This window comes from Cervus elaphus, chromosome 33, assembly GCF_910594005.1.
Source record: "Cervus elaphus chromosome 33, mCerEla1.1, whole genome shotgun sequence".
Taxonomy (NCBI): Eukaryota; Metazoa; Chordata; class Mammalia; order Artiodactyla; family Cervidae; genus Cervus; species Cervus elaphus.
In genome coordinates, this window is record NC_057847.1 from 40,710,511 (window position 1) to 40,735,027 (window position 24,517).

At 37.5% G+C, this 24,517-nt stretch overlaps 1 protein-coding gene across 1 annotated transcript in view; it reads left to right on the plus strand.

The window, feature by feature from the left end:
• CCDC148 (coiled-coil domain containing 148) overlaps nt 1-24,517 on the plus strand; it is a 273,527-nt gene that overhangs the window by 181,389 nt on the left and 67,621 nt on the right. The window contains exon 11 of the mRNA XM_043894908.1: nt 1,183-1,323. Within this exon, the coding sequence (XP_043750843.1) occupies nt 1,183-1,323 (141 nt within the window). The remainder of the gene's footprint in view (nt 1-1,182; nt 1,324-24,517) is intronic.

A 24,517-nucleotide genomic window follows, 5' to 3' on the forward strand; every position in this document is an offset into this window, starting at 1 on the left:
AATCATGCTTATATCAAATATATGACCATGATATATTAAACTGAGAATGCTAGTTTCTTCCTTTTCCAAAAAAAAAATTTTCTGCATAGGTATCCATCTCCTTCCTCTCTGCTTTGTTAGCTATATGTGTACATAGAATGTGTGTTTGCTTTTATTTTGTTAGTTTTATTGGTTTACTGCTCACAAAGATAAGACATGTTTATTATAAACATTTTTTAAAATTCCATGAAATGCTTCTATTCAGAGATAAACAATATTATTATTTTGGTAGATCTCCTTCCAAATCTCTTTCTATGCAGAGATAGATAGATGATATTTTATTTTAATGAGATCATACCATGAATGTAGTTTTGCACCTGCTTTTTTACATCTAATAATAGGTTGTAGATATTTTCTGTGTTGATGAATATGGAAATATAGAAACTTTTTCAATGGCAGTCGTTGCATAATGATGCCGTAATTAATTTAAGCCATTTCTTGTTGCCAGACACTTAAGACTCTCCAGTTTTTCTGTTTAAGCAGCACTGCAATGAACATTCCTATTGGTAATTTGTGCACATGTCCTGTTGATTGTCTTCTTTGAATAACTTCTTCAAAGTGGGATGATGGGTGAAAGACTATGTATATTTCATATTGTGATATATATTTACATATTACCCAGTGTTCTCTAGAAGTGCTGTACCAATTGTATTTCTACCAATAACACCTATTAGTACCCAGGAAGTTCTTTTAAATGTCTTAATTTTTTTCATCTTCATTCAGGCTCATTTTCTTCACTTATAAAAATCAGGATGAAACATATCAGGGATTCTTAAGTTTTAGGATATTAAGCCCATTTGAAAACTGTTGACTAGAAAATAGAAATAATGTTCCAGAAAAACACATCTGCAAAAACACAAAACTTTTACATAATATTTATGAGAATTCACAGATCTTTTGAAATCAAATCACAGACTCTTTAGAATTTCATTCCATGAATCCAAGTGAACAGTCTCTGAATGAGGTGATTTTTACACTTGCTTTCTACACTTTACACATACATCACACATGCATGTGCATGCAGAATTTTAATGTGTCCTTGGAAAGTCTTTAACATCTGCTTGATACAAAACCTAGTCTCCTTATGATCTGTGAAATCACTTGAGTGTATTTATTTATTGGATAAATTTCTATTTATTTCAGGTTCTTCAGTGGCGAGCCCGCCAGGAAGAGGTAACAAGACTGGAAATGGAAATCTCTGCCAGAAGAAGAGAAAAGGAAGAGGAGAAAGAGAAACTGTGGAAGAAGAAGGAATTGTTACAAAGAGAAGAGAAGAAAAAAGAGGTATTTATACTGTTGCTGCAAATGTGTGAATGAATATTTAATTGCCTGATTGAGATTTGATTGACTTTGGTCTTTGGCATGGAATCCTCATAGGCAGTTCTTAGAAAGTTTCATAAGGTTCTAGTGGAGTCTTGCTTGAATGTATTTGAGCTTCAGAGATTTATGTACCTGGAGGAAAACCCACTTTATTGACTTCATAAGCACAAGTACTTGTGATTAGAAGAGATACTATTGATAAAGAAAAGACAGGGTTTGTGGTTGTTGTTAAAGCATGTTCTAAGTAGGGACATGGCAAAGCCAGAGGTACTGGAATAGCATTTTGGTTGACTACAGTACAGCAAAAGACTGTAAAAAGATGTATTTATTGGAAAATACACTATACTAGGGTCAGTACAATTCATAGAATCCCAAAAGTTCCTTTAAAGAATTTACTTCTTGGTTTATTATGTGTTAGATTGTTTGGTTTTTCATACTGATACAAATTCATCATCCTATTTTTGAATGAACATTGGTTTCCAAATTCTCAAAAGATTGATTAAAACACTTATTTTTAAAAAGGTATTTTTAATTTTTATTATTTTTGGCTGTACCATGTAGCTTGTTGGATCTTAGTTCTCTGACCAGCGATCGAATCCGTGTCCTATGGAAAGGAAGTGTGGAATCCTAACCACTGGACCTCCAGAGAATTCCCCAAAATACTAATAGCTTTAAAATAATTATTGACACCCTGTGGAAGATAAAACATATTTCAGAGGGGATTTAAAAAAATATATAGGGTATATATTTAGATATTTTATTTACCCATATCACAAAAGTGATAGAATTTATAGTAAAGAATACATTTCTTTAAGATTTTATGACTTGTGTGGAAATAATTCACAAAAGGCAATTTATGACCAATTCTATAACATGAAGAAAGGAATTTCCATTAATCTGTATTGACTTGATCTGGACAATATGTAAAATGTTTTCTTTTGGAGTTGCTTAAAGTGCTAAGAATGACTAATTCATAGTCCTTGATGAATAAATGTTTGCTTCGTGAACACAGTTGCTATACTTTAAGCTATATGGTCCATTGAAACCATATGAAACTCTTGTCTAGAAGTTTTTCCTTTAAAATTCAACCTGAAGAAAAAAATAACACTGTGTTTTTTAATGCTAAAAGTCAGGTTTTCTACATTTTTAGACTTCAGTTATCATTATTCTTGCTTGGTTTGTGCTCTTATGTCAGCAAATTGTTGTAGAGTCAATATGTGTGAAAAACAACATGTATAGAAATTATATAATTTTTGACAAAATGAGCTACAAAGAAGATGTGATTTACAGTTTAATTTCTAAGTGAGTACATTAAGTGGTGTCATCAAGTCCCCATCAAAAGAGATACTCATAAATATCAACTATGTCTCAAATAATATAGGGCTTCCCTGGTGTCTCAGATGGTAAAAGAACTTGCCTGCAATGCAGAAGACCTGTGTTCAATTCATGGGTTGGGGAGATGTCCTGGAGTAGGAAATGGCAACACACTCCACTATTCTTCCCTGGAGAATTCCATGAACAGAGGAGCCTGGTGAGCTACAGTCCATGGGATCTCAGAGAGTCAGACATGACTGAGCAACTAAAAACAAAAACAAACAGATGTGACCTATACACATTTCTGGGGAAAACTTATCAATTCCAACATTTGCTGTTATGAAACTACAGTATTGGAAAAGCATATCCTTAGAGATTTGTCACCTACCTGTGTGCCCTTCATAAAACTTCCTTTCTATAAATTAGTATGACCATTAGTATTTTGAAACATTTGTTTGCATGTAGTGTCATTTTAAGTGCCATACACAGAGCACATCATGTGACATGCCAGGCTGGATGAATCACAAGCTGGAATCGAGATTTTTGGGAGGAATATCAACACATATATGCGGATGATACCACTCTAATGGCAGAAAGCCATTAGAGAAACTAAAGAGCCTCTTGATGAGGGGGAAAAATGACAGAAAAAAACCTGGCTTAAAACTCAGCATTCAAAAAATGAAGATCATGGCATCTGGTCCCATCTCTTCATGGAAAATAGATGTGGAAAAAATGAAAACAGTAACAGACTTTATTCTCTTGGACTCCAAAATCACTGTAGACAGTTACTGCAGCCATGAAATTAAAAAGAGTCTTGCTCCTTGGAAGAAAAGCTATGACAAACCTAGACAGCATATTAAAAAACAGAGACATCACTTCGCCAACAAAGGTCTGTCTAGTCAAAGGTATGATTTTTCCAGTAGTCATGCATGGATGTGAGAGCTGGACCATAAAGAAGACTAACTACTGAAGAATTGATGCTTTTGAACTATGGTGCTGGAGAAGACTCTTGAATGTCCCTTGGACAGCAAGGAGATCAAACCAGTCAATCCTAAAGGAAATCAACCCTGAACACTCTTTAGAAGGATTGATGCTGAAGCTGAAGCTCCAATACTTTGGCCACCTGATGCGAAGAGCTGAATCATTGGAATAGATCCTGATGCTGGGAAAGATTAAAGGCAGGATGAGAAGGGGACGACAGAGGATGAGATGGTTGGATGACATCACTGACACAATGGGCATGAGTTTGACCAAGCTCTGGGAGTTGGTGATGGATAGGGAAGCCAGACATGCTACAGTCCATTAAGTCACAAAGAGTCAGACATGACTGAGAGACTGAACTGATCTGGACTGAACTTGGCCTAACACCAAAACAGCAGCAACCACAACAAAGAAAACAGTGATGGAATGAATAATGAGCTCTAAGTCAAATTCATGGTCAACCTCTTGCAAATGTATGCGACCAAGGTATCTATTTTATTTATTTTCCTTTAAAAATTACTTCTTAACATTTAGAAAAAAATTAAAGTACAGAGCTTGATGAAATCAAAATATTAGTACTCATCACCTAGCATTGAAACTGTTAACATTTTTCATTCTGTTTCATATTTAATCTTATAGATAAAATTGAAGTCTTCTTTTGAGGACTTAACTCTGTACTATTTCTCTTCTTACCACCCCAAAGGAGTCTTGACCATGAATGTTATTGCTATCCTTCAGACCATCTATTGCTTTTAAAATATTTTAATTCTTTTACTTTTTTCATAAATATTTTCACACTGTATCATTTTGCAGCACGTGCTTTTTTATTTAACCATGCATTTTGAGATATAGCCATGTTAATAAAGACAGCTAGTTTACTCTTTTAATGACTATATTATGTTTCACTGTAGAACTAGGTTACCATTTATCCATTCTTTGATTGGTTGACATGGAAGTTTCTTAAGTTTTGTTCTTGAAACTGTACTGCAGCAGCCATCATGTGTATAATGACCGGGGCATGTATTCACAGCTTTCTCTAGGGTATACCTTGGGTGGGAATCACTGTGTTGCAGGATTTGCATGTTTTCAACTTTATAAGACTTCTTTTACTTCATAAAATATTTAAACTATTCTTTTTGATTTTTGCCAATCTGATAAATCCCTTTCATGGACCACAGCCTTGTCATGGCAAAGAGGCTTACATAACTCAGTGAAGCTATGAACCACATCAGCAAGGCCATCTAAGATAAATGGGTAACAGTGAAGAATTCTGACAAAATGTGGTCCCTTGAAGGAGGAAATGGCAATCCACTCCAGTATTCTTGCCATGAAAACCCCATGAACAGTATGAAAAAGGCAAAAAGCTATGACACCAGAAGATAAGCCCTGCAGGTCGGAATCTGTCCAATGTGCTACTGGGAAATAACAGAGGGCAACTACTAATAGCTCCAAAAAATGCTTTGGCTGGGTCAAAGCAGAAACAATGCTCAGTTGTGGATGTGTCTGGTGAAAGTAAAGTTCGATGCCATATAGAACAATATTGCATAGGAACCTGGAATGCTAGGTCCATGAAGCAAGATAAATTGGACATATCAAGCAGGAGTTGGCAAGTTTGAACATTGACATCTGAGGAATAAGTGAACAAAAGTGGACTGGAACGGGCAAATTTAGTTGAGATGACCATTATATATATTACTGTGGGCGAGAATCCCTTAAAAGAAATGGAGTGGCCCTCATAGTCAACAAAAGAGTCTGAAATGCATTACTTGGGTGCAACCTCAAAAATAACAGAATGATCTCAATTAGTTTCCAAGGCAAACTGTTCAACATCACAGTAATCCAAGTCTATGTCCCAACCACTGATGCTGAAGATACTGATGTTGACTGGTTTTGTGAAGACCTACAAGACCTTCTACAACTAACACCAAAAAAAAAAAAAAAAAAAGATGTCCTTTTGATCATAGGGTATTGGAATGCAGAAGCAGGAAATCAAGAGATACCTATTTGGAGTAACAGGCAAGTTTGACCTTGGAATACGAAATAAAGCAGAGCTTAGGCTAACAGAATTTGTCAAGAGAACACATGGGTCTTAGCAAACATGCTTTTCTAACAACTCAAGAGACGACTCTACAAATGAACATCACCAGATAGTCCACATTGAAATCAGACTGTGTTCTTTGCAGCTAAAGATGGAGAAACTCTATACAGTCAGTAAAAATAAGGCCTGAAGCAGACTGTCACTCAGATCATAAGTTCCTTATTGCAAAATTCAGGCTTAAATGGAAGAAATTAGGGAAAAACGTTAGGCCATTCAGATATGATCTAAGTCAAATCCCTTATCATTATACAGTGGAGGTGGTGAATAGATTCAAGGAATTAGATCTGGTAGAAAGAATGTCTGAAAAACTATGGAAGAAAGTTAGAACATTGTACAGGCAATGGTGACCAAAACCATCCCAAGAAGAAAGAAATGCAAGAAGGCAAAGTGATCGTCTGAAAAGGCTTTATGGATAGCTGAGGAAAGAAGAGAGCAAAAGACAAGAGAGAAAAGGAAAGATTATTCCCAACTGAATGCAGAGTTTTAGAATAGCAAGGAGAGATTAGAAGGCCTTCTTAAATGAACAATGCAAAGAAATTGAGGAAAACAAGAGATTGGGAAAGACTAGAGATCTCTTCAAGAAAATTGGAGATATCAAGGGAATGTTTCATACAAGGATAGGCACAATAAAGATCAGAAACTGTAAGGACCTAACAGAAGCAGAAGAGATTAAGAAGAGGTGGCAAGAGTACACAGAAGAGCTATACAAAAAAGATCTTAATGACTTGGATAACCACAATGGTGTGGTCACTCAACTAGAGCTGGACATCCTGGAGTGTGAGGTCAAGTGGGTCTTAGGAAGCATTACTACAAAGGGAGCTAGTAGAGGTGATAGAATTCCAGCTGAGCTGTTTAAAATTCTAAGAGATGATGCTGTTAAAGTGCTGTACTCAATATGTCAGCAAATTTAGAAAACTCAGCAGTGGCCACAGAAGACTGAAAAAAGTCAGTTTTCATTCCAATCTGAAAGAAGGTCAATGCCAAAGAATGTTCAAACTGTGCTCATTTCACATGCTAGTAAGGTTATGCTCAAAATCTTCCAAGCTAGGCTTTAGCAGTACATGAATTGAGAACTTCCAGTACAAACTATGTTTAGAAAAGGCAGAGGAACCAGAGATCAAATTGCCAACATTAGTACATCATGGAAAAAGCAAGGGAGTTTCAGGAAAACACATCTACTTCTGCTTCATTGACTGTGCCAAAGCCTTTGACTGTGTGGATCACAACAAACTGTGGACAATTTTTAAAGAAATGGGGTTACCAGACCGCTTTACCTATCTCCTGAGAAACCTGTATGTGGGTTAAGAAGAAACAGTTAGAACTGGACATGAAAGAGCTGACTGGTTCAAAACTGGGAAAGGTGTACTCCTACTGTGAAGGACAGGGAAGCCTGGCATGCTGCAGTCTGTGGGGTTGCAAATAATATACTGATCAAAAGAACCAAGAGTAGAAAAACAGGTGGACATAGAAGAATAATAAAAAAGAATTCCTAGATTTTACGCTCTGCTTCTTTAGGATTGTGGGGCTTAAAAGAGTTATTGAATAGACCCATGATAGGCAGACTTCTAAGATGGACCCTGAGATTTCCTGCTCTCCTGTGATACATACCCTGTATCATACACCAGATATCTGTAACTATCTAACTGGGTTATATTATATGGCATAAACAGCCTTGAGAAAGGGAGATAACTTGGGTGGGCTTGAAGTAGTTGCATGAACCCTTTAAAAGCAGAGAATTTTCTTTGGCTGGTCTAGCCCTATAACTATAATGGACCAAATATTGCCAGAAAAAAAGAAATGAGCTTGGAAGCAAATTTTTCTTTAAAGCTTCCACATGAGGGCTCAGTTTTGTCAACACTTTGATTTTAGCCTTGTGATGTCATGACCAAAGAGCCCAGCAATGCCTTGCTGAACCTCTGACTTATAGTATTCTGAGCTAATAAGTGAGTATTGTTTCAAGTAGCTAAATTTGTGCTAGTTTGTTGCACAGCAGTTTAAAAAAATAATACAGATTTTAGTATCTGGAAGTGAAGTGCTACTGTAACAAATACATAAAAATATGGAAATCTTTTTGGCTTTGGGAAGCAGGGAAAAATTGGAAAAATTTTGAGGAGCATGATAGAAAAAAGACTAGAATGCCTTGAACAGACCATTAGTATTAATAGAAATATTGGTGTTTAAGATGTGGCTGGTGAGGATTCAAAGGAAGTGATGAACATGTTGTTAGAAATTGGAGAAAGGAGAATCACCGTTATGTTATGGCACTAAAACCTAGGGAATTTTGTCCTGTAGTTAAATGGAAAAACTTGCTAAATAATGAACTTCATATATAATGAACTAAAATTTCCAAGATGTTGAACATCCTACCTGTATTTCTATTTTGCTTCTTATAGTAAAAGGGAGTGAGATAAATTGAGAGAGGAACTGTTAAACTAAAAAGAACGAGGACTCGATGCTTTGGGAAACTCTCCACCTATCCAAATGGAAAAAGATTCTAGACTTAAGAGGTTATTTCCAATAGCACAGAGAAAAAGCTGAAAGTGTTAATGTGCAGCCATTTGTTAATAACCTTGAAAAGATCAAAAGGTCAGTGTATCCATTCATATAAACGACCTTTCCAAGAGATAAGGGGTGTTTCTCATAGATATTCTCTAAGTAGAGGACCTCAGAGAAGTTTAAGGGCAATTTCTCTCAACCACATCAGTAGAAAGCAAAAGAGAGAAGGGTTCATTTCAAAAAGACTTGTGTTTATTGGTTTTTGTCTAATGAAGAGAATCCCTTAAAATCCACAAGGTCCCACTGGGTTCTTGAGAAAATTTTATCAAAAATGCTGTAAGATTATACTGAAAGGGACAGAGAGAATGAATTGAAAGGAGGTTAATGGATTCCCCCAAATTCCATTGGCAGGAAGCAGGCTGCTAAAACTGCTCAGCCACCTGGCATTCCTAATAGTGCTACTATGGAACCAGACCACCCATCTAGGCTCAGAAGAAATCTGTTAACTCTGTTAACTCCCCACTGCCTTGCACATAGAATAATTGTATCAGCTCTTAGTAAGATATATTGACAGTCTGACTGTTTGTGACCCCGTGACTGCAGCATGCCAGGCTTCCCTGTCCAACACCAACTCCCAGAGCTTGGTCAAACTCATGTCCCTCGAGTCGGTGATGCCATCAAACCAGCTCATCCTCTCTCATCCTCTTCTCCGCCTGCCTTCAATCTTTCCCAGCATCAGGGTCTTTTCAAGTGAGTCAGTTCTTTGCATCAGGTGGCCAAAATATTGGAGGTTCAGCTTCAGCATCAGTCCTTCCAATGAATATTCAGCACTGATTTCCTTTAGAATTGACTGATTTGATTTCCTTGCAGTCGAAGAGATGCTCAAGAGTCTTCTCCAACACCAGAGTTCAAAAGCATCAATTCTTCGGTGCTGGTGCTCAGCTTTCTTTATGATCCAACTCTCACATCCATACATGACTACAGGGAAAACCATAGCTTTGACTAGATGGATGTCAGCAAAGTAATGTCTCTGCTTTTGACAGTATTGACAGTAAGATTGTATATAATCCCAAATGGGTCACTAAAGATCCAAATAGACTGATCATTCATTCCCTTATTTGCTTATTCAGTAAGTATGTACCAAGTGCCTTTAATGTGATACATATTACACTCAGTCCTTCATGCAACTGTAAGAGTTCACTTCATGCAAACAGAAATTGGTCTTTCTCTGATGTCTTTTTAAAAGGGTGTGTTTGCCCACTGTGCCACAAAGATAATGTGCAATTCTTGGTTAGGTCAATAGAAGTTCTTGCTAATAATACAGAAGACTTTCTCTTTTTTAATTTAATTTATTTTAATTGGAGGCTAATTACTTTACAATATTGTGGTGGGTTTTGCCATATATTCACATGAATCAGCCATGGGTATACATGTGTTCCCCATCCTGAACCTCCCTCCCACCTCCCTCTTCATCCCATCCCTCAGGGTCATCGCAGTGCACCAGCCCTAAGCACTCTGCCTCATGCATCGAACCTGGACTAGGGATCTATTTCACATCTGATAACATACATGTTTCAATCCTATTCTCTCAAATCATCCCACCCTCGCCTTCTCTCACAGAGTCCAAAAGTCTGTTCTGTACATCTGTGTGTCTTTTGCTGTCTTGCATATAGGGTCATTGTTACCATTTTTCTAAATTCCATATATATGTGTTAATATACTGTATTGGTGTTTTTCTTTCTGACTTACTTCGCTCTGTATAATAGGCTCTCATTAGAGCTGATTCAAATGCATTCTTTTTAATAGCTGAATAATATTCCATTGTGTATATGTACCACAGCTTTCTTATCCATTCATCTGCCGATGGACATCTAGGTTGCTTCCATGTCCTGGCTATTGTAAACACTGCTGTGATGAACATTGGGGTACACGTGTCTCTTTCAATTCTGGTTTCCTCATTGTATATGCCCAGAAGTGGGATTGCTGGGTCATATGGCAGTTCTATTTCCAGATTTTTAAGGAATCTCCACACTGTTCTCCATAGTGGCTGTACTAGTTTGCATTCTTACCAACAGTGTAAGAGGGTTCCTTTTCTCTGCATCCTCTCCAGCATTTATTGTTTGTAGACTCTTTGATAGTAGCCATTCTGACTGGCGTGAGATGGTACCTCATTGTGGTTTTGATTTGCATTTCTCTGATAATGAGTGATGTTGAGCATCTTTTCATGTGTTTGTTAGCCATCTGTATGTCTTCTTTGGAAAAATGTCTGTTTAGTTCTTTGGCCCATTTTTTGATTGGGTCGCTTATTTTTCTGGAATTGAGCTGCAGGAATTGCTTGTATATTTTTGAGATTAATTCTTTGTCAGTTGGTTCATTTGCTATTATTTTCTCCCATTCTGAAGGCTGTCTTTTCACCTTGCTTATAGTTTCCTTTGTTGTGCAAAAGCTTTTAGTTTAATTAGGCCCCATTTGTTTATTTTTGCTTTTATTTCCATTACTCTGGGAGGTGGGTCATAGAGGATTCTGCTATGATTTACATCAGAGAGTGTTTTGCCTATGTTTTCCTGTAGGAGTTTTATAGTTTCTGGTCTTACATTTAGATCTTTAATCCATTTTGAGTTTATTTTTGTGTATGGTGTTAGAAAGTGTTCTAGTTTCAGTCTTTTACAAGTGGTTGACTAGTTTTCCCAGCACCACTTGTTAAAGAGATTGTCTTTTCTCCATTGTATATTCTTGCCTCCTTTGTCAAAGATAAGGTGTCCATAGGTGGATGGATTTATCTCTGGGCTTTCTATTTTGTTCCACTGATCTATATTTCTGTCTTTGTGCCAGTACTACACTGTATTGATGCCTGTTGCTTTGTAGTATAGCCTGAAGTCAGGCAGGTTGATTCCTCCAGTTCCATTCTTTTCTCAAGATTGCTTTGGTTATTTGAGGTTTTTTGTATTTCCATAAAAATTGTGGAATTATTTGTTCTAGTTCTGTGACAAATACCATTGGTAGCTTGATAGGGATTGCATTGAATCTATAGATTACTTTGGATAGTATACTCATTTTCACTATATTGATTCTGCCAATCCACAAACATGGTATATTTCTCCATCTATTTGTGTCATCTTTGATTTCTTTCATCAGTGTTTTTTATTTTTCTATATATAGGTCTTTTGTTTCTTTAGGTAGATTTATTCCTAAGTATTTTATTCTTTTCCTTGCAATGGTGAGTGGAATTGTTTCCTTAATTTCTCTTTCTGTTTTCTCATTATTAGTGTATAGAAATGCAAGGGATTTCTGTTTGCTAATTTTATATTCTGCAACTTTACTATATTCATTGATTAGCTCTAGTAATTTTCTGGTGGAGTCTTTAGGGTTTTCTATGTAGAGGATCATGTCATCTGCAAACAGTGAGAGTTTCACTTCTTTTCCAATCTGGATTTCTTTTATTTCTTTTTCTTCTCTGATTGCTCTGCCTAAAACTTCCAAAACTATGGTGAATAGTAGTGGTGAAAGTGGGCATGCTTGTCTTGTTCCTGACTTTATGGGAAATGCTTTCAATTTTTCACCATTGAGGGTAATGTTTGCTGTGGGTTTATCATATATGGCTTTTATTATGTTGAGGTATGTTCCTTCTATTCCTGCTTTCTGGAGGGTTTTATATATATAATGGATGTTGAATTTTCTCAAAAGCTTTTTCTGCATCTATTGAGATTATCATATGGTTTTTATCTTTCAATTTGTTAATGTGGTGTATCACATTGATTGATTTGCAAATATTGAAGAATCCTTGCATCCCTGGGATAAAGCCCACTTGGTCATGATGTATGATCTTTTTAATATGTTGTTGGACTCTTTGCTAGAATTTTGTTAAGGATTTTTGCATCTATGTTCATCTGGATATTGGCTTGTAGTTTTCTTTTTTTGTGGCATTTTTGTCAGGTTTTGGTATTAGGGTGATGGTGGCCTCATAGAATGAGCTTGGAAAAAAAAAAAGAATGAGTTTGGAAGTTTGCCTTCCTCTGCAATTTTCTGGAAGAGTTTGAGTAGGATAGGTGTTAGCTCTTCTCTAAATTTTTGGTAGAATTCAGCTGTGAAGCCATCTGGCCCTGGGCTTTTGTTTGTTGGAAGATTTCTGGTTACAGTTTCGATTTCTGTGTTTCTGATGCATCTGTTAAGACTTTCTATTTCTTCCTGGTTCAGTTTTGGAAAGTTACACTTTTCTAAGAATTTGTCCATTTCATCCAAATTGTCCATTTTATTAGCATATAGTTGCTGATAGTAGTCTCTTATGATCCTTTGTATTGCTGTGTTGTCTGTTGTGATTTCTCCATTTTCATTTCTAATTTTGTTGATTTGATTCTTCTCCCTTTGTTTCTTAATGAGTTTGGCTAATGATTTGTCTGTTTTATTTATCTTCTCAAAGAACCAGCTTTTAGCTTTGTTGATTTTGGCTATGGTCTCCTTTGTTTCTTTTGCATTTATTTCTGCCCTATTTTTAATGATTTCTTTTCTTCTACTAACCCTGGGGTGCTTCATTTCTTCTTTTTCTAGTTGCTTTAGGTGTAGAGTTAGGTTATTTATTTGATTTCTCTCCTGTTTCTTGAGGTAGGCTTATATTGCTATGAACCTTCCCCTTAGCACTGCTTTTACATTGTCCCATAGGTTTTGGGTTGTTGTGTTTTCATTTTCATTTGTTTCTATGCATATTTTGATTTTGTTTTTTATTTCTTCTATGATTTGTTGGTTATTCAGAAGTGTGTTGTTTAGCCTCCATATGTTTGTATTTTTAATACTTTTTTCCTGTAGTTGACATCTAATCTTACCGCATTGTTATTGGAAAGATGCTTGAGATTGTTTCAATTTTTTTGAATTTACCAAGCTAGATTTATGGCCCAGGATGCAATCTATCCTGGAGAACATCCTGTATGCCCTTGATAAAAAAGGTGAATTTCATTGTTTTGGGGTTAAACGTGCTATAGGTATCAATTAGGTCTAACTGGTCCATTGTATCATTTAAAGGTTGTGTTTCCTTGCTAATTTTCTGTTTAGTTAATCTATTCATAGTGTGAGTGGGGTTTAAAGTCTCCCACTATTATTGTGTTATTGTTAATTTCCCCTTTCATACTTGTTTTCCTTTGCCTTACATATTGCAGTGCTCCTATGTTGGGTGCATATATATTTATAATTGTTATATCTTCTTCTTGAATTGATCCTTTGATCATTATGTAGTGTCCTTCTTTGTCTCTTTTCATGGCCTTTATTTCATAGTCTATTTTATCTGACATAAGTATTGCTACTCCTGCTTTTTTTTGGTCTCCATTTGTGTGAAATATCTTTTTATAGCCCTTCATTTTTAGTCTGTATGTGTCCCTAGGTTTGAGGTGTGTCTCTTGTAGACAGCATATATAGGAATCTGGTTTTTGTATCCATTCAGCCAGTCTTTGTCTTTTGGTTGGGGCATTCAACTCGTGGCTCAGATCCTGAACTCCTTATTGCCAAATTCAGACTGAAATTGAAGAAAGTGGGGAAAACCACTAGACCATTCAGGTATGACCTAAATCAAATCCCTTATGACTATAAGTGGAAGTGAGAAATAGATTTAAGGGATTAGATCTGATAGACAGAGTGCCTGATGAACTATTAATGGAGGTTCATGACATTGTACAGGAGACAGGTATCAAGACCATTCCCAAGAAAAAGAAATGCAAAAAAGCAAAATGGCTGTCTAGAGAGGCCTTACAAATATCTGTGGAAAGAATAGAAGTGAAAAGCAAAGGAGAAAAGGAAAGATATACCCATCTGAATGCAGAGTTCCAAAGAATAGCAAGGAGAGATAAGAAAGCCTTCCTCAGTGATCAATGCAAAGAAATAGAGGAAAACAATAGAATGGGAAAGACTAGAGATCTCTTCAAGAAAATTAGAGATACCAAGGGTACATTTCATGCAAAGATGGGCTCAATAAAGGACAGAAATGGTAGGGACCTAACAGAAGCAGAAGATATTAAGAAGAGGTGGCAAGAATACACAGAAGAACTGTACAAAAAAGATCTTCACAACCCAGAGGTTCATGGGGTCACAAAGAGTTGGACTTGACCGAGTGACTGAACTGAACTGATTATCCCATTGCCATTTACTTTGTTGTTTTGGTTTCGAGTTTATAAACTCTTCTGTGTTTCCTGTCTAGAGAAGATCCTTTAGCATTTGTTTAAGAGCTGGCTTGGTGGTGCTGAATTCTCTGAGCTTTTGCTTGTCTGTAAAGCTTTTGATTTCTCCTTCATATTTGAAGGAGATCCTTGCTGGGTACAGTAATCTGGGTTGTAGGTTTTTCTCTTTCATCACTTTAAGTATGTCCTGCCATTCCCTTCTGGCTTGAAGAGTTTCTATTGAAAGATCAGCTATTATCCTTATGGGAATCCCCTTGTGAGTTATTTGTTGTTTTTCCCTTGCTGCTTTTAATATTTGTTCTTTGTGTTTGATCTTTGTTTATTTGATTAATGTGTGTCTTGGGGTGTTTCACCTTGGGTTTATCCTGTTTGGGACTCTCTTGGTTTCTTGGACTTGGGTGGCTATTTCCTCCCCATTTGAGGGAAGTTTTCAACTATTATCTCCTCAAGTATTTTCTCAGGGCCTTTCTTTTGGTCTTCTTCTTCTGGGACTCCTATGATTCAAATGTTGAGGCGTTTAACATTGTGACAGAGGTCCCTGAGGTTGTCCTCATTTCTTTTAATTTTTTTCTTTTTTCCTCTCTACTTCATTTATTTCCACCGTTCAATCTTCCACCTCACATATCCTATCTTCTGCCTCAGTTATTCTATTGTTGGTCCCCTCCAGAGTGCTTTTGATCTCAGTTATTGCATTATTCATTATTGATTGACTCTTTTTTATTTCTTCTAGGTCCTTGTTAAACTTTTCTTGCATCTTCTCTATCCTTGTCTCCAGACTATTTATCTGTAACTTCATTTTGTTTTCAAGATTTTGGATCATTTTTACTATCATTATTCTGAATTGTTTTTTGGGTAAACCCCCTATCTCCTCCTCTTTTGTTTGGTTTGGTGGGCTTTTATCATGTTCTTTTATCTGCTGAATATTTCTCTGCCTTTTCGTCTTGTTTAGGTTGCTGTGTTTGGGGTGGCCTTTCTGTTTGCTGGAAGTTTGTGGTCCCTCTTTATTGTGGAGGTTCCTCCTTGTGGGTGGGGTTGGACAAGTGGCCTGTCAAGGTTTCCTGGTTAGGGAAGCTTGCATCAGTGTTCTGGTGGGTGGAGCTGGATTTCTTCTCTCTGGAGTGCAATGAAGTTTCCAGTAGTGAGTTTTGAGGTGTCTATGGGTTTGGTGTGACTTTTGGCCACCTGGATTTTTGTGCTCAGGGTTATGTTCCTGCGTTGTTGGAGAATTAGCTTGGTATGTCTTGCTCTGAGGCTTGAGGAAATAGAGGTGACCTGGGGGAGAAAAAGGAGAGCCAAAAGGGGAGAGAGCAATCAAGCCAGTAATCACACACTAAGTAAAAATGGGCACTGAAGATTGGATTCTTAAAGGTACAAAGCTGATAACAAATACCAAAAATCAAAGATTAAAAATCTAGAGTAGAGGTTAGACTCTCAAAAATACCCTATTAAAATAACAAAGCAAAATCACAAAAATTAGAAAATATATATGTAAAGTTTGCTTTAAAAATAGGGTTTTTTTTTTTGCAAGGTAATAGTAGGTTATAAAAATGAAAATTAAAGGATTAATAGAGTTCTTAAAATAATTTTTTTAATTTAAAAAATGATAATAGTAAAAATATATCTAGGATTTCTCTGGAGCTTTGTGGGCAGTGTGGGGTCAGTTCAGTTTCAGATAGTTCCTTGTTCCAGCTTGTACTTCTTCTCAAGGTCTATAGGCCCCTTCCAATGTAGCCAGTGCTAACTACAGGGTTTTAATCTGTTGCACCTGTCACTTCCAAAGCAGTTCCCTCTTCTTCTTTTATTTTGTCTTCCTCTGTTTGCAGGTCTCATTAGTATCTAACTTCCGCCCTGACACAAGGGGCAAAGGTGGTCACTTATTTAGGCTCACTTGTTCAATTGTGCTGCAGGGAGGGAGGAACACTGCAAATATCACTGGCGTGTGTGGGGAGTGCTCGCAGTGCCTGGGCCACACTGGGTTTGCCCCGCTCACGGCGTGTGTGCTTTCCCGGTCTACACTGCTCAGGCTCCAGGTTGCTCTGCAGGGGATCTGTCTAAGGCGGGCCCTGGGTTGCGAGCACTTCCCAGGTCTAAGCAGCTCAGGTTCAGTTTCCCGGGTACTCCACAAAGGCAAAGCCTCAGTTGGGCCTGCGTTTTGTGCCCTTCCCAGGTCAGAGCAGCTCAGGCGACCAGGTGCGTGGTGAGCGCACACGCCCCAGGTGGGGCGGTGGGTCTTATCACCTCCCGCGTCCCAGCTGCTGGGCTTCCTGGGTGCGCAGCGGGAGCACCGTCTCAGGTGTGCCGTGTGTCTCCTCTGGGGAGCTGATCTCTGGCTGCGACCCTCCCGGCGGAAGTCAGCCGTCCAGGATCCCAGGAAGACTTGGTTAGTAACTGGGGAGCCTGCTCGCAGTTTGGTAGAGGATGCCCTCTCTGGGGCCAAGTTTGCCCCTTGCCTTCCGGCTCTGGATGTCACCCGCCTGCCTCTGGTGGGGGATGGGCCTGTCCCCTGCCGGCTAGTTCTCCTCTGGTATTTGCTCAGTCCTTTGTTCTGTGAGCGGCCTGGCAGGGCCTTAGGTTAGAGCTTTTCACAGGAAATTTCTCTCTTTTTTCCTCTCTGGCTATCCCATGGTTTGGGTTGCTGTCTCACGTTAGCTCCCTCAGATTGCCCTCAGGGCATTCAGGCCCAGTCCTTACCCTAAGCAATGCAGCCCATGCCTCCCTGTTCAGCCTCCACTTGCTGGTGGTGGTTGCGAGTGTCTGGGCTACTTCTCTGCTGGGAGTTGTGGTTAGGCACATAATCTGTGGGTTTTATTTATTTATTTTTTCCTCCCAGTTATGTCGCCCTCTGAGATTCCAAAACTCCCCACAGACCCGCTGGTGAGAGGGTTTCCTGGTGTTTGGAATCTTCTCTTATACAACTCCCTCCCGGGAGGAGACCCGGGGATGGGTCTCCATCCCTAACTCTTTTGTCTCTCTTTTTATCTTTTATATTTTGTTCTACCTCCTTTTGAAGACAATGGGCTGTCTTTCTGGGTGCCTGGTATCCTCCACCAGCGCCAGCATTCAGAAGTTGTTTTGTGGTATTTGCTCAGCGTTCAAATGATCTTTCAATGAACTTGTGGGGGAGAAAGTGGTCTTCCCGTCCTATTCCTCCACCTCTTAGGACCCTTCCCAATAATACGGAAGAATTTCTTTTAGGGAAGAACCCTAAAACAAAAGGGTTAAAAGAGAAAAACTAAAAATCCAAAGTAGAATAAACTATATTTGAAATTTTCAATTAGTTAAATTAAGCCCAACTATATATAGTAAATTAAATATATATGCACATATACACAGAACATACAAATGTGTATATTTGTGTACATAGACATGCACAATTATGGTGTGACTTTCCTGCTCCTCTCAGTGGGTATTGATGAGGGTTTAAGCTTGGGGTGGTTAGAATAGTGTCTTTGCCATTATTTATGCCTAGTCCTTCTCTTATTTCCTCATCCTATATCATCCATCCTCACACTGGCCCATGTTGCTCTGATTGCTTCCTAGTAAGAATGCTCTTATGACAAAGAAAGTTATTGGTTTTGCCACAACTGGTCAAAGCTCAGGCCTTAGAATACAAAATTTTTGCCCTGACTGATTCCAAAAGGGTTCATCAGCTCTCTTTCTATTAATTCTTCTCTTTCCTGTTTAGGCCTTTGATTGCTATTGTATGCATTTGTGCACCACAGGAACTGCAGGATAGGGAACTGTCCTCTGCAATTTCCTTCAAATGTCTGTGACTGATTGCTTTTCATTTCCAGTGAATTCTCTGCTGTTGCAGAGGAGGGTGATATAGATCTTGGGGATTTAGGCAGTGGGAAAAAGAGCCTTTAGCATCTCCTGGTCCAGATCCTCCATCCTTTCCCCTCAAGTTGCTCTTTCTCAACCTTGAATGAAGATGGTACAGGGGAGGGAGAGGGAGATAGAGAAAGATTAATTGATCTAACTGGATCCCACTTAGAGTAAAATAACTTAAGGTATACTGCCAGTTTATGGAATATACCACTGGGGACCAACTGGGTTGGAAACACAAAAATCCACCATGGAGACATTTAGTCAGGAAGGGACATTCAGATGATCTCAGATTGGTTTACAACACTTTTTTATATCTTTATAAAATGAAGGATATAGAATGTAAAAACTTTTTAGATGCTTTGGACCCTAAAAATGTCTCTTGAATCTCTCTGAACACCAGTTTGACCTCTTCTCTAAAATCCACCCACCCAAATCTCTCACTGTAAACTTTATTGCAAAGGAACCTCTTGCTACTACAGCTAAAGGAGTAGCTGAGAACCATCTGGCTGAGGACCAATCTATTGAATGACTTCCCAACCTCTGTTTTGTAGTTTGCTCAATTACTACCTACCAGAAATGTGATCATACAAAGTTTAAGCAGGTGTTTTTCTTTTTAATTATTGGTCTTTTTATTTGGAAACTTGATAAAATACCCCAAATATTGGTGCTATAAAATCTAGCAGGTAAATTAACTATCAGGATTTTTTGACCAATGTCAAAAGGAAAAGATAGTTAATGTATATTTCATGTAGAAATGACTCCAAAATAAACTTGGGGGGTTCAGATTTTATCTTCTGAATTTTAACCAGTCCTCTGAATGATGTTATATGAGTAAAGAAATGAATGTGGTATGGGAGAAAAAAAAATAAATTAAGGGTCATATAATTTTAAAATAATATTCTGTATTTTGTCATTAAAATTTAGAAATGAACATTAACAGAACTTATTAACTGATTATGACCTTCTAATATGAGTCCAAATGTAGAGTCAGCTCTTGATATTTGACTTGGTAAGTGAGAGAAAGCTAGGATGGTAATACAAGAGACTCACTTTTTTAGTTTCCATGTCTTTCAAAGTGAAGATTTCCATTAGAATTTCTTTTTTAAGCATGGAAAAACTGATTATGGATCCTTCGTGATCTTTGTCAGGATACAATTTGAAGAAAAAGTCAGATGGAGGGGGAAAAAATAGCCAGGATGATCAAGAAACAGATGTATTTGTTTTTCTGTAAAAGATTTCCCAGTAGGAAATTTTAAAAGTAAAGTCTTAAAAATTATCTCCAGGTGTCAATTTTTGGCTTCATTTTCTGGCTAGGTCTTGATTATTCATGGTGATTTGATTTAATTAACAGACACCTATGCAATGCTTGCTATGTGCAAGGCACTATTCTGTGTTTATTTAATCTTCTTAATAACCCTAAGGGGTGGGTACTAATATGATCTTCATTTTATAGATGAAGAAACAGAGATACATAGAGGGAACATAATTTCCCCAAAGTCACATAGCCACTAAGAGGTGCAGCTAAGATTTGAACCCAGGAGGTGTAATTCCATCATTCATGATATTAAACACTATGCTGTGCTGCCCATCACTCTGATTGCTGTTTACTGTTAATTTTGTGATTAATCAATTTTCAGAACACTTGGTTTCAAACTATTTGCTTTAGGGTCATTTTCATGGCTTTGATCCTGTCCTAGTTTACTCAGAACTGTTAAATAGGTAATTGTGAATTTAAAATCTCTTTAGTAGTCTGCTTACTAGGAGTATTTCTTTCATGTTCTACAGGTACAGTCTGTCTTATTCTTGTTAATATTCTCTCAGGATTTCTCTCCTTGGGTTAATGAACCACTATAGCTTAACAGTACAAGAAACCAGACCGTTCTAGTTTGATCACAGTTGAAGTGTCAAGTATAAGACATGTTTTGTGAGCAGGTTTAAAAAAAAAACAAAACAAAAAAACCCAGCTTCATTGCCTCCTTGGTGTTGTTCTTTTGTTCAGTTGACTGAAGAAAATATTAATGATTTTGATGTGAGTTTTGTTTTAAGCCTGTTTATACTTTATTTCACAAGAAGAGAATTTCCATGGGCTTTCAGTATTGCATTTACCAACCTATCAGAATCTGCACCCATTCCCTACCTTTCTTTTACAATGCATTATGTATTTGTGCTCCTGTCTATGGCCAGTCCCTTCATTTATGCTCAGAATCCTATTCCCCATCTCCTACTCAAGGCCATCAAATCTCTTTCCCACCACCATCATTCCCCTCCTTTTGTTCTAGATCTTTCCTATTCACCTACAAATGTACCATTCTGACTTGTATTTATTAATTAAAAAAAAATTACTCTCCCTTGACTTCACACCTCCTCCCTTGAGAAAATCACGTCACCCCTGTAGCCTACACACAGTGTCCTCACTTCTTCCCACCCACTGTCTCTGGAGCCATTTTCTCCCTTGACTCCAGCAAAATTGTGCTTGTCAAGGGCATCAGTGATTTCCATGTTGCTAATTTCAGGGGTCAATTCTCAGTCCTCACTTTACATAAGCTATTAAGATGGAAGTGATCACTGCCTCCTCTTTGGAAAACTTGATATTTAGCTTTGAGGAAGCTGTTCTCTTTGTTTTATTTCACTGGGTTGTCCCCAATAAATTTGGATGGATCCTCTTCACCATTCTACCTCTAAGTCTTGTAGTTCCCTTGGGGAACTTTCTAGGGGATCTCAATTGATCCAGTATACTTCATATGCCATTTACAGGCTGACTCAAATTACCAATTAATATCTCTGATAGAGATTTCTCTCTTGAACTGCAAACTCACATATCTCATTGTCTCATATCTAATATGCCCCAAATATAATTTTGCTTTTCCCTCTAAACCTTTTCTTTCCTCCACATTCCATTTCTCAACAAATAGAAACCTATTCTCCCAGTGCTTGGGCTAAACACCTTGATATTTTTTTTCTGTCCTTTTCTTTCTTATTTATTTTTAATTCAAGGATGATTATAATATTGTGCTGGTTTCTACCATACATCGACATAGATCAGCCTTAGGTATTCATATGTCCCCTCCCTCTTGAGCCTCCCTCCTACCTCCCACCCCATCCCACTCCTCTAGGTTGTCCCAGAGCCCTAGTTTGAGTTCAAAACCCTTGATATTTTGACTCATCCCTCCCCCTTACATCCTATACTCACACTGTCATGCCTTACCTATTGTCATGAATATAAGGCTCCATGTTTCAAATCAGAACTATTATAAATCTCTTACTCTTCTAATCAATTTCTCTGCCTCCTTTTCCATTCTCACCCTCCCTCTTCATCCATTTCCCACATAGCAGAGTGTTTTTAAAAGTCACATCAAATTACATCATTCCCTGCATTGCACTCAATATCTCTTGGATTTCATATCTTGCCACTTCCCCATCACTTCTCCTGCTCCACCCATCACAACCTGCTTCTTCCTCTTCAAACAGCCTAGCACAGGTCGCCTTAGCGTTTTGCACTGGCTGTTGTTCCCTGTGCCTGGAAGAGTCTTCTCCCAGATGTCTGCATAACTCACTCACTTAAAATATCATCCTCCTTCCCTGTCACTTTGTCCATTTACCCTACTTAATTTTTTTCTTAGCATTTATCATTCATCTGACATCTATCTATTTATTGACTGTCTCTTCTAGAATGTAAGCCCAATAAAAAGGAGGAATTTGTCCATTTTCTTATTGTTTTATCTCCAGTGCCTGACACAATGCACTCAGTAAATATTGTTTGAATGAGAGAATTTAGTGAATGAACAGAATACAACTGTACTTTGATGCTGAGATATAGAGGAAAATATGTCAAACTAGGAGACCCTAGCAAGGTGGGTGACCTTGGGCAAGATATGTAGGCTCTGTGGGATTTTGCTTACTCAATTGTAAAATGAGGTGTTTGAATTAAATGATTGCTGAAATCACCTCAGCTCTAAGAAGTCATGATTGAATGACTCAGGTTTGATTACTTTTCACTTTTCACTCTCCCTGACATTTCAGGCTTTGAAATACAACATCCTCAGTATATATACTCCCTTCTTAATGAATAGTGAAAAGAGAGAAATTAAACAAGATTACAGACAAATTCATTTTAGTAATATCAACATATGACATGATCATTATGTAATATTTCAATGCCCAGACTGAAAATAGACCTTACTCCTAAAGAAGATATCACAGTTATTTTTAAATCCACCTGGCATTTCAATTAAGAGGGAGATAACTAATGTGTTTACCCCAGAATACTCTCTTGGCTCATCATGTTCTAGGGACATAAGACAACATTGAGGCAGAAAATAGCTATTGCCAATTTGAGTTGATAGCTCTGCTATGGGAAAAATGCTCACATAAGTGACCAAAGTGAAAATCACCTAAAAAATTCATGTTATTTACTTACACATATAGAAACTACATACTTCCAAACAATTTATAATAAAGGCACTAATGTTATTGTGCTAGATATCCACCCACACTCGGTCATGTCTACTCTCCATTCTGCTCTATGTCCCTGAGAGTTGTCTTATAGAAGGCTCCTTTATTCTCGGGCTTTTGGTTGGGTTCAGTCAAAGTGGAATACTACAGATGAAGATGAGAGAAGAGAGTGAGGTTGGGACCGCTGTTCTTGCAGCTCCTGACCCTGCAGAGCTGTGTTGACTAGCTGTGTCCTCCAACAAAGGTCTCAGCCCCAGCCAGGTGGCTCTCTCCACGCAGGAAATGGGGAGGGCCACCTGACAAGCGCTTCTCTGGCTCTGGGTAGAGCAGCCTGGCTACCACATGAGCTCTTGTGATTGCCCTGCATTCCAATCTTCTTTATCATCATCCCCTTATTACATTCTTCTGGATTTATCCTAATTTTGAGTGTGCCATCTGTTTCCTATTAGGAATCGTTAAAATAGAAAATTAGTAAGAGAATAAGAGACAAAAAACTAAGAGGATGGGAATATAGTTATGTCAGCACACCAAGACTAAATAGGGGTGCTGTAATTGAACATGGGTAAAGTTGAAAGGAAGCATTTAGTTCTTATTTGCTAATAATAGACAACATCTAGCACATCAGAAGCTGGCAGGGGGAGGGAGGCAAACCGCCCAAGGAAAAGCTTTTTCAGTAGTTTTACAGCGTCTGAACCAACTCTCGTATAATATTGTGTTAACCTTTATAAGGCCTTTGAAATAAAATTAAATCATAATTCTATAAAACTTTTCTATAGAAAGGGAAAGTGACGCATGCAAGGTGACAAATATAGAAAATGTTATATACAAGGATATACAGTATTTTTGTCATCTGATTTGATATGGGAATAGAATTTGGAAACTTCCAGAATGAATAGCAGTCATGTCTCATAAATATTCCTTCTAAATTTTTATTTTTTGGGGGCTATACTTTTAATACATCCCTATGTATTACATACATAATTACAAAAAAGGTTTGTAATTATGAAGTCTTTTGTGTCCATTGTAGATAGTTTGGAAAATGCAATTAAGCACACAAAATACCATAAATCCACCCCAAATTGTAAACCCTTAGCAAAAGATTAATAAGAGTCTTCTTATATTCTTTTTTCCTTAAGTATGCTAAGTTGTTTTAGCCATGTTCAGCTCTTTGCAACCCTATGGACCATAGCCCACCAGGCAGGATTTTAATTTAATTGGATACGTACTACATATATTATTTTTAACCTGATTTTTCCCATCTGTCAATATATCTAGCATATTTTACTCTGTATTTCTATTACATAATTTTTAGTGTTGCTTAGTGTTTTATTATGTGAATAATTGCATTTAACCAATTTCTTATTTGGGCGGTATTATATTATTTCTAATTTTTCAGCCTATTTTAAGGCTGTAATGAGTATACCTATATATAAATCTTTGTATAGGTATCTGGTATTAATTCTTAAACTTCATTTTTTAATTTTTAAGACTTTTCCTAGTTATTTCCCTATTTATTGTTCGAAAAGAGTATGACAGTTTACCCTCTCACTAATGGTAGATGCTCTTGTTTATCAGATTGGAGATTGGTGACACAAATGTTCAAGACACTGAAAGAAGTAGCTGAAACACAAATAGTGTGAACTGTAGACTGAAAAAAGGTCCATTATATTCAAGTAACCAGGCAGGAGGGTGTAAAAACTGATTTTCTATTTTAAAAAGCAAAGCACTAGCTTTGATTTTTTACCCATGTAGAGAGTTTTCCCATCTTTGCATAAAGAATGTCCTGCAAAATAATTCTTTTGAGGCTAATTTTTTTGCTCAGAAGCTTCAG